Source organism: Cephus cinctus, unplaced genomic scaffold, assembly GCF_000341935.2.
Source record: "Cephus cinctus unplaced genomic scaffold, Ccin1 Ccin1_scaffold0508, whole genome shotgun sequence".
NCBI lineage: Eukaryota > Metazoa > Arthropoda > Insecta > Hymenoptera > Cephidae > Cephus > Cephus cinctus.
The window spans coordinates 46110-57776 of NW_014333173.1; the positions used below are offsets into that span (position 1 = coordinate 46110).

General features: G+C 35.8%; 1 protein-coding gene across 12 annotated transcripts in view; it reads left to right on the forward strand.

Annotated features, from left to right (window-relative positions):
• LOC107268284 (facilitated trehalose transporter Tret1) overlaps positions 1–9921 on the forward strand; it is a 49026-nt gene extending 39105 nt beyond the window's left edge. For 3 of the 12 annotated variants that reach the window (XM_015740912.2, XM_025085585.1, XM_025085586.1), the window contains one exon: positions 8539–9921. In XM_015740912.2, coding sequence (XP_015596398.1) covers positions 8539–8646 — 108 coding nt within the window. In that variant the 3' untranslated portion in view covers positions 8647–9921. Of the gene's footprint in view, positions 1–6118; positions 6475–8538 lie in introns of those variants that run through there. The other 9 variants (XR_003059833.1, XR_001537783.2, XR_001537781.2 and 6 more) reach the window with 9 other exon arrangements.
• Positions 9922–11667: the final 1746 nt, after the last annotated feature.

Here is an 11667-nt window from a genome sequence, read left to right on the forward strand (position 1 = left end):
TAATTACTGTTACATCAAAATGAAAAATCAGATCCCAAATTTACAGAGCATAATTATACATAAAATTAAGAGTTTCGAAATATGTTTTCATTATATTAGCATTTTTAATAACGGATATCTCGCATATGGTCACAAGATTTATAAGATGACGAGATGAATTTTCCAGAAATACAAAAAATGATTTGAACGACATATATTAAATTTTCAACATTGAAAAATACCACTGGAATGCTCACACGTGTATACTGTTCCAAAATATTTTCAAAATTCTTTAATTTATTTATTTCAACCCCATCACCTATCAACGCAGACTCTATTAACGTATATGGAATAATTCATTTTCATTTTCGTGTGAACTTAAGAGACTCAAATGTACTTCAACTCATTGTATTTCGACTTTGACTGAATTCACTTTTTAACTAAAGATGAATTTCTAAAATGTAATAATGAAGTATCAGACACTGTCCACTTTAATCTCCCAGTGAAGGTAAGAAAATTTCATATATAATTTCACTCGGGATCAACTTCAGTCAAATTTGAATAATCAGGATTAAATTCACTTCACAAAAATCTGTTTAAATTTTCCTAGAATTAACGTAACTCAATTTTGAAAAATGTCCAAAAACATTGACTCAAAACAGAACACAATTCGACAAAGGTACCAGAGTACAGATAGATTTAACCCATAATACGGATACTTAATCAAATAATTCGTACTTTTTTATCTGTCAATTTAAAATATTTTTTTCGGACCAATTTTCAAAAAAACAGACAAAAAGAACTATTAAAAAGATTTGGTCTTTAATAAAAATTGTTATCGCGCAAAATAATTTTCCAATACACTTGGTTAATCAATACTTATTGTGCTTAACAAGGACCCATGTAGTACAAATCCACAAGCTCAAAGCTTTGTCTTATTCGGAGCATAAAAAATTCAATCTAACGTCCGCCGATGAAATTAATAATTATTAAATTCAGAGTACGAGAAATTAGGGCATATTTCGCTGTTCCGTCATTAAAAAAGGACTTTATCGTCAATTTTTTTTTAATTTCCCACGTTCCACAAATATTTCCTATAAAATCCTCACGATAGCCCCATCGTAAATACACGCTATACGTGTTACGTAACGCATACCATACCTCTGTACGTAAACCTTCCTTTCCTACCCAAAGCACAACGACACTACTTGATCATTAGCAAATGAGTTCCGTCACGTAATGAAGTATTTAAAAAGTCTACCCAATGCGTATCAATAAAGTATTCAACCGCTGCACTATTAAAATTAACAAAGCACACCAAAGCTTGCGGCTTTCGTATCGAATAAGCGCGTAGATCAATATCTTGAGGAACTCTTATCGAGCAAAACATAATAAACTGCCTATTTTTCATATTTTATGATTAAGTTAAATTTTTTGAAAAATTTCATTTTTTACTAATTTAATATCGCGCGTCATAGAAACGCGAAAAAGTCGTGTTTTTTCACGTTTTTTAATAAAAATTTGTTAGTCGTTTTCATTTCTTTTTATTTCAAAAAAAAGCGGAAACAAAATTTTGCTAAAACTTTACACACACCGGACGACACGTGCCCGAGTGATTGCGCGTCGTTACGTCACGAAGCTAACCCAACGGAGTCTCGCGTTTCTATGACGGTTCGGCTTGACGCCCCCGAGACTACGACGCCCCCACCGTCACGACGCCGAGAAACACCTGATAGAAAGCACGAATACTTGAAAAGCCGAAAGCCCAAGGTAGTTTTTATCGATATCGACGTCTTTTTCATAAAAGTCAAGCGTCTTTGGGCAATCGTTAATATTGCGTGAACTTTGACGTCGCAATGACGACGTCTTTATAGACTGGCTTACCAAACCCGCGTCTTAGGCGACATAAACGGAATGAGGCGAATAGAAATTAGGAGAATTTAAATGTAGAGAAAATTTTATTTTTTTGTTAATCAATTCAATTAATTAATTTAATAAGCTCTGAATGCCATAAAATTTATATTTTTTATGATTAGTTTGAATAAACTTGACACTTTAAATTAATTATTAACTCCGATAATGGTTAACGATTCTAAAGTTGCGTTTGAGGGAATTGTCACTTTTTCAACGTTTGACACATAAAGGAAATTTTACGAATCAGACTAAATGGACATTTGACCTAATTTAGGCTTAAAATAAATAATAATACATTTTTAATGTTATTTATTCAAATAGAATAAAACGATTATATTGTTATGCACAATTTGCAAAATATTTTGACGTAACAGAAAATTCTGTTCAATTGTAATATAATTATAAATATATGTATTCGCATTAAGGAGAAAGTGTGCAGATTTTTCTTAGCAGATTTTTTTTCTTACAATGAAGCGTGGGACTTAACTTGTATTCGTGTAAATAATTTTTTAGTGAAATCACAAAATCCTACTTTTGCCGTTATGTTATTAAATTATTGCCAGTGATAAGTAAAATGTTTAGAAAACTTACATGAGAACAACGTGTTGTCTGATCACAATTTGGAATCAGTGTAGACATATTGTCATGATTGAAATATCGATTTAGTACGAATTTAGATCACAATTCACACTTTCACGAATCAGACAAATTAAGTTTGAAATCTAATTACTACTCCTAATTTTTTTCTTATAACCAGGGATCGCAACCGTAACCGAAACCGGAAACGAAAACCGATAAAAACCGAAAAAAGTTAGGAACCGAAACCATAACATTTAACCAAAATTTCGAAATTGTTATATCCCACACCGTAATCGATGTTCGAAATAATTGAAATGAAAAACCAAAACCAAAACTGTTAACCGAAATGTAATGTTTCGAGAAAAAAAATAATTTAAAAAAGTTCCATATTCAATATATAATATAATATATAAATTTAACTAATATATAAAGTATATTCCAGAAGAAAATTAGTGTATTTTTCTCAAATGTTATACACGATTGGCTAATCCTTTCTAAATTCTGTACGACGGAACGCAGTGAATGAGTCGTAGTTCGTTGTAAGTCGTTTCTAAAAGACAACCAAAATTAATTTCTCCGTTTTTTTCGCTGTTCCGATTACTCGTTTTTGCATTTCACTTCCTTGCCGTGTGTAGCAGAGATGAGTAGGTTAGGTTAGGATTGGTGGATCTCGAGGAACACACGAATTCATTCGACCAATCAAAAACGTGAAACTAGTCCGAGAGTCTCGTTCAGGCGGCGCGTCGACGCGCCGCCTGAACGAGACTCTCGAACTAGTTCCACGTTTTTGATTGGTCGAGTATATATAGTATTACTACGCGTGAGAATCTGGAGCTCTGTTTTGGCAGAGATGAGTAGGTTAGGTTAGGATTGGTGGATCTCGAGGAACACACGAATTCATTCGACCAATCAAAAACGTGAAACTAGTCCGAGAGTCTCGTTCAGGCGGCGCGTCGACGCGCCAAAACCAGAGATGAGTAGGGAGATTGCCAATGAGCCTGTTTTTGGTGAAGGAACAGAGCTCCAGATTCTCACGCGTAGTAATACTATATATACTCGACCAATCAAAAACGTGGAACTGCTTCGAGGGCCCTCCGCTAAGGTGGCGCGCCGAAACCAGAGAAAAATTGCCTTCACCAAAAACAGGCTCATTGGCAATCTCCCTACTCATCTCTGGTTTTGGCGCGTCGACGCGCCGCCTGAACGAGACTCTCGGACTAGTTTCTAAAATTGCGACCACCAAAAACAGGCTCATTGGCAATCTCCCTACTCATCTCTGTGTGTAGTGGCACGATCTAGGAGTATTTTCTTTTGAGTGGAGCTTGTTTACTTCAGAGGACGTAACCTTTGTCTTCCGTTTGCATTTGTGATGTAACGACCTCGATCACTGTTTTGCTGCAAAACAGTGACCAATAAACGAAGAGGATTGAGCTCGTGACGTCACAAATGACTTCCGAAGCATCTTTCCCATTGGTTGCTGCCCGCTGCCTTAGTCTCAATGAGCCTTTTTTTAAAGCATGGGTATGGCTAAACCTTTCGATCCTGTGCCACTCGCTTTATAAATGAGGCTGATTCCCCATGCGTAGTCAATTGCGAACCCGCAATTCCGTTCTATTATCTATCAGAAAATTAACGGCGATCCGTGATTTGCTAGCACAAGTTTTGCGATACGCAAAGTATGCTCCATGTGACGGCAGCCTGAGCCTTCATGCAATTAGTTTCATGGTAGAAAAACAACCAACCCGAAAACCGAAAACCGAAAACCGAAAACCGAAAACTATCTCTCGTTAAAACCGAAACCGAAATATATTAAGTTTAAAAACCGAAACTGAAAACCGTAAACAAAAAATGATGAATTAGAAACCTAAAACCAAAAACTAAAACCGAAATTCAAGCATCTTACCATTCCGAACACCGTAACCGAACCGCTATTTCTTTCAGTTGCAGTCCCTGCTTATAACGATAAATTTGTATCCACATTACGTCGCGGAAAAATGATTTACCACGTGATCAGGAGTTTTCGTAAAACTTTTAGTTCGTCGATTACTCGCTAGATGGCGCCAAAGTCGAATATATTTGCCAGTGACACTCGCAATAATATTTATAAACAATAATGTGCACGTTGCACATGTTTAATTCGTACCTAGAAATGTTTCTATTCCTGTAAAATGCGCCACGCTTCGGTTGGCATTAATTAGCTAATTTCCAGAAACCATAAATCATGTCTTACGCACCATTACGGTAGTGAGTACGTCGTAAAACGTATGAAACATCATGTTCGCCTATTAGTTACCTAATTGAATACGAATGCATATAATAAATTGTATTCTTTTATAATAATCTAAGCCATTGCATTTATCTCATTTACGAAGCACAGCCATGGAACGGCCATGGAATGTTGTCTGTAATCAAGTTGTTATTTTATATATGTTTTCCGTCTCATATAATTTCCAACATTAATTACACACTAAATTATCATATATATATTTCTCCCCCTTCTAACACGTAATAAAACATGGGATATGATTAAACTGCTTATGGATAACGGAAGAAACAAAATATATATTTCAAAAAGCTCATTTTAGCAATACCGCATTTATCGTTAACACGTATAATGAATTCGATTCGCATTATGCATAGCGAAAATACTATAAACCTAATCTCGAATGCTTATATGAGATTAAAAATTAATATCCTTTTGACGTAGAGCTTTTACGGGCTTTTCGCTACTTTCTTTTCCCTTTACCTAAAAGGAAGCACATACATATGTAATATCACGCCTCACTTAACAATTGTAATAGCTTGTAACGCGATCAAAAAACACGCCAACCAACATTCGTCGAGGTGTTGTTGAAAAAGTTATATCGAGTTTTTATTTCGAAAAGTGTCACTAGGAGGAATCGAATTCGATTATATCGGAAACTTATGGATAGATTGATGGATTCTTGCGTAACGTAGGTCGACTAACTCAAGTAAGCGTTGTTGTTATACTCACGTAACCTCTAGTCCACAAGTCGAGCATTCTTCTTACGCAGCACATTGAATTAAGAAAATCTGTTTATCATAAATGTAAAACACATTGTACTAGGGAAACAGGAAAATCCTAAACAGTTCTGTTGTTTTCGTTTGACGTAGAGGCACAAAGGCTTCAGACAAATGGAAAATATATCACAAATAGCCTCTTCCATTAGGTAATCATTCCAAACAATCGTGCAACTTAAAATCGATTCTGTCATAGAAATCAAATGAACAGACTAACTTGGCTTGTCACGTTTACCTCGAGCAATCTGTATAATATACATCAACGTTCATAAAGCCAAAAAGTGACAGATACTTTAATTGCCGACTACAAAATTAAACACTGACAATCGAAACTCGTGCTTCCATCTAGCGGTATTTTTGGAGTGTCGCGCCCGTATCGTAATCTAAAAATATACTTCTCACTTGCAATAATAACAAATACATGAAACTTTAATGAACTACAAGAAAGATAATACTAACCGTAGACCCATAATGGATAACTCAGTCACCGCGCTCTCGTTCGAATTTACCGACCGTCACCAGCCCATGCGAAGTATGTAGTTGAATTTTCCAGCCTATAAACTGCAGAAGCGATGCCAACAGTCCTGAAGCTTCTCTCGCCATCCAACAGATGGCGCTGTACGAATCACAAAGAACAACTAACGACGCGGTTCTACGTATTTTATTAGTCAAGTGTTGTTACGCGTACTCACGGACTTACGCGGGCTTTCGTTCGCCCATTCTTCCAGCCGGGGAGGTCTGATTCGCGGGTAATGCTTCGCGTTACATAAACGTCAAACGTTGTACGCCCGGTGCGCTTACATAATTCGAGGTTTGAGGCAGCGCACCATGCCACGGTACACCAAGGCGCAACATAACATAAAGGTTCGGCGTAAGCGAAATATTTACACGCTCATATAACCAAGCTCTTACGCGCGATGCTTATGTGACCCTCTCGTACCAGACTCGTCCGGTTACAAGGTAAGAAGAGCCGTTTGCGTAACGTGCTGGACGTACGTTGACGTTCAAAGTCGTGTCCGAATTTATAAGAACGTCACAAAGATGCGTTTACCCGATATCGTTAAAAAGAGTGTAAATTTTTCAACCATTTTAGAAAAGAATTGTTTTACAGATATTAGTTGCAAGATTTTTCACACTTTAACAGCTGCTGCCTTGTTGCAGATTTTTCGTGTTTCAACGAATTTTCAGATCTCTCGTTTTCTCTTTTTGGACATTGGAGATTAATAACAAATAGGCCTCGTCAGCAGTATCATTCTTTCTTTTTTTTTTCTTCTCATAATCTATCTTACATAACGGCAGTAATGTAACCAAATGTATGTAACGCTTGCATAAGGCAATTCTCCTACCAGTCCTACGTGGCGCGCCAGCATAATCTATTGTTTGGCAATAGTTATAGTTCGTTGTGTAACCAACTAATGGAAGACCATTGATACATGCTGCAGGTTTTGGCGATACGACTTTACCCGGTTCGCGCATCTGGCACTGTCCTCTTTATCATTGCTCGGATAGCTTATGACTACGGTAGTCAAGTTGCGACCTAATCCACCTTGGACACAGCTTATATACCTATTACATAAAAAATTATATTGCCTTACATCACATGATATTTACTAGTGTACTCAACAACATTGTAGAAACTAGCTAATCGCTTCTCGAGTAATTCCATATTTAAAATTTTCGTATCGTTTTCTTTTAAATTACATCTTTTTAGTGAAAGGTGAATATGACGAACTAATTTTGTGGGTTGTTATTGATGGTTGGAGATTGGTAAATATTTTGACAGTCTGATATCGTATGGAAAATTTACATTCTTATTTACTTCTCTGGTACTGTTGCTGATTTTTCATTGTTTGTATTCGATGTAATCTATTACTCGTGGTTGACACTCGTTATTCGCAAATGATATCAAGATTTTCGGATAAACGCTTTTTTTTCTTCTTAATATTGTCTGATTTTATTTTTACTCCTTTCGCGCTTTTTTTATATTTCTGAGAAATTTTAGTATAACCAAAGACACGTTATACGAATATTTTCAAACTTGGATTTCTCATAATTTTCATGCGTATAATTAGGCTGAAATTTTAATTCTAAATTAACGGGACTCCTTTACACTGTACGCCATAAGATGATGGCCCTTCAAAATGGAATCGATGTCGCCCGGTTGTAGAAGGTATTCAAAATTTTCTGAAAGTATCAAACATTTTTGTCAGCCAAACTTCAATCTTACGTAAACAAGATTCAGCACTATACATATTTATATAAATATATAACAAACTATTTATTAGTTATTAACACTGGATATACTGAAGATTTTTGTTAATGGCAAATTTAAGTTAACCCTCTATGGGCCGAATTTTTCTTTTAACTCCAAAAATCAAAAATTATAAACCTATATATGCAAATGAAAACAAATTTTTGCGTTTAAACAATTTTATTGCGATATATTCACTATGTGACTTTCAAGTCACACCGGCTTATAAAGTTATAATTATTTTGTAAAATGTCGATAAATTAAGATGTGACCTGAAAGTTACACGGGCCCATAGAGGTTTAAAAACAGTGAAATTGACTGATGATCGTAGCTCTGGTGTTAAATAGACTTTCAAGGATTTCAATTTATTGTTTAATATCCATTATCATTTTATTTCGATTAATTGCCTTGTAGATATTTATATTCTTAGAGTTTCTATAGTCTTTCGCTGACAGTCACAAACAGCCGTCAACGTTATAATTAACATTCAATGACTTTTGACATTAAATTGAATAATTACGAAACACGTTCGAGTTATAATTTACGAAAATTATACTAAAACACAAGTCCAATCAAGGGTTTTATAACCACAGGTATACTAACAGTTATATAAAATACACCCTATAATATATATTATTACTGTTACATTACGTTCTATTTCTGTTATAGATGTAGCGAATATATAACCATTATATAAAAATGTTACGTATATGTAAGATACAACATACAGATACTGTGGAATACAACACTTATGATTATTTGTTATGTTTCAGGCCACTTTAGATCCCTGCATAACGACCAAGTCAGTTAATGAAAATCCCATGATAATTGTTACCAATAAGAAACAATATGTATGGAGATACGTAACATTATCTATATGAGGTTAATTCAATAATAACCCATAGCATTATTAAAATTTGATGCTCGTGGTCGATTCCTGCGATTTACACAAAGTAACACTTAAAAAACCACGTGACGTATTTTTATTTAATTACCCTTTAAAAATTATCATAAACGTTATAACGCAAACGCATCACGTTAAATTAAACTATTTGATTTTTATGGCAGAATCAAATTCAGTTGGTACGATTATTCTGTATAACCTTATATAGATTTATCCAAAACTATTACACCAACTGAAATTGGGTGCACTGACTGACTTCAGTGTGATATTGTAGTCTGAATAACCAGGTACACCTCTTTTTTTATATTGTTCATCTATTTGATTTAGACTTTACAATCAGTTGAGTTCAAGTTCTAGAAACCCTATAGTGGGATTAGTCGGAATAACCCTATAAACCTATAGAGCCTTTCAGAAATATTGGACCAACTGAAGGTTGTCACTTCATTTGATTGCATCTGTGCTGAATGACCCAGTAGACAACTTATAATTCACCTATGTTAAATATCGCGAAGTTGTAACAGCATGGATTAATATTTTTAATTTATATTTCAAAACTACTAGGTATTTTTCATGAGGTAGCGGAACTTCAATAAGGTCTAGTCGCAAAACGGCATTCTTCTTCTTTTCTTATAAAATCCTAATAAACGGTGTTGGGTGCCAGGTATCCTCTAGCGGGATACCGCGAGTGGGTGGCACTTTCTTTTACTTTGGTTCTAGGTCCCGGATAGTCAGCCAAAAGAAATCAATCCTAATCGATACGCAATTCACTAAACCTAACTGGAAGACACTATCAAGCAAAAATCCTGTTTCTCAACTTAGCCTGCTTGATACTCGGACGCAAACACTGTCAGGTCAGGTAGCGTCCTGTACCAACTGAATCAAAATCCGAATGAGGCATAAATTCCAAAAATTGTAACTATGATAATTACTCTAGAGGCGGGATCACGAACCCACAAAATAAGAAGAAGGATTAACTCGTTGAAACCAAAACGATAAAGCTGGTTCGATTACTGGTTCAGCTCGAAGAGCGTTGAAACGTACATGAGGACAGATTAGGTGGAAGATGGAAGCGAAAAGTAAAGATAAAGCAAAAGAAGATAATAGAAACGCACGGAAACTGTATTATGTCCTAAGAAAAGTCATCCTATAGAAATCAGGAATTCCATAATCCGTGGGATAGGTGTAAATTTATAATGCGAAAAATATTACAAAAAAAAAAACATTTACAAAATAAAAATAAGAGTAGAAGCCATCCAAAGTAAAGATTTAATATTACAAGAAAGAGGCAAGTAAAATATTAAGGAATGTGAGGCGAAGGGAACAGGCGGGTAAATCATGAAAAGACAAATTGAAAGAAAAATAAGATTTATTAAAAAAAGTTTCTATGGGTAAGTTTCACAGCAGATAAGGTGAAGGAAATGGTTCGTATTAGGGTTGATGAGAGAAGCTGGCAGGATTTTATGTGAAACAAGTATAAGAATATGTTTTAAAATAAGTGTAAGTGTCTGTGCAACGTATGGCAGACCGCAGTAGTACAGTAAGATACCATACATATGTCAAGCGAGATGAGGCAGGAGCTGATCCCTAAAGCATCCGATGGAAGGAGCATCTTGGACCTCAGCTGGAAAAGCGTTCCAAAAGTACGGAGCAGGCACGCGAAAGGATTGCCTGTATAGCTCACTGTGATTCTTATCACATCCTTGTCATTCGTACGTAAGAAGGTACGAATGATAAGGATGGGAACAGGCGTGGACATCGCTTAATAATGCCGAATAAAAATTTTTCAATCGAAAATATGCAAAGAGTGTAATCAGGAAGCTAAATTTTGAATAGCAAATAAATTTTCGAAAATGTCGATTACGGAAGAATTTTTAAATCTTTAACTTTTCAAGTACCAATGCCGTGAATATACGTCGCTCTGTTTTTGCCTCATCAGTTCAGTGACGGATATTTACGGCAGGATTCAACGCAAGAACATTATCAACAAATACAAAATATATCACTGGCTGGGCTGCCGTGACCGATTCCTGTTCCAGGTACTCCTGTGCCAGGGTCGAATTAAGTGACTACGTAGCAACTTGCTGTGCGACATGCTGAAATCTTCATTTTCATCGGATTCCCCAGGATACGTACCCGGTTCACTGTGGCAAGGTCGGTCCTCCGGCGATATTCATTGCTGGCCAAATGATCAGTAGAGGTGTAGCTGGATGGTAGGGTGCATGAAAAAGATGTAAAGTGAAAAAAAAAGCAATTAATAGCTGTGACATGACAAAATTCCGAAATTATCTTGATCAATTCTAGTAGTACCCACGTGTACCAGTCCTGATTAATCCTTCCTTGACCCCATTTTTCTTGCCGTAAGAAATGAATACCTATCCTGTCGCTTAGACCAGGCGCAACCACAGATTAAGCAAAATTCCTAATGTATACCAAGATTTTCAAATCACAAAATGTACTAAAAAGTAAAAAATTTCAATTATCAAAATTCTCACGCATATAACAACCCGTACAAAAAAAACGTCATCGCAAATTCCCCAAAAAATCCTGATCAAATTCAAAATATTACCTCTAACATTGTCCCAAGCCTCTACACATTCTCAAACAACTAACCGGTCTGAAGTATCTAGACTTTCAGTATAATTAAGGCGACACACGCGCCACTGATGTCACCACGTTTCTTTTAGGTATAACGCAAAAGAACTATAATCGGATGTAGGTCAGTAGGTCATTTACTAGGAATAAGTCAGTCATAAGTCGATCCTGCCTATTTTTAAAAATTTAATTTCCTTTATTATTACAATTCAAGAATCGTGAACAACAAAATACTCAAAAATAATCCACGATTTAAAAAAAGTAGAGCAGCAGATTCGCACAGCCGGTACCAAATATCCAAATTATTAAAAATTCAAAAGAACAAGGCGAATTACAACGATCAGATTCCTTCGTCCCGCCTAAGTCTGCCCACGCGTTCTACCCAGGTACAATGTTCTACCAAGCT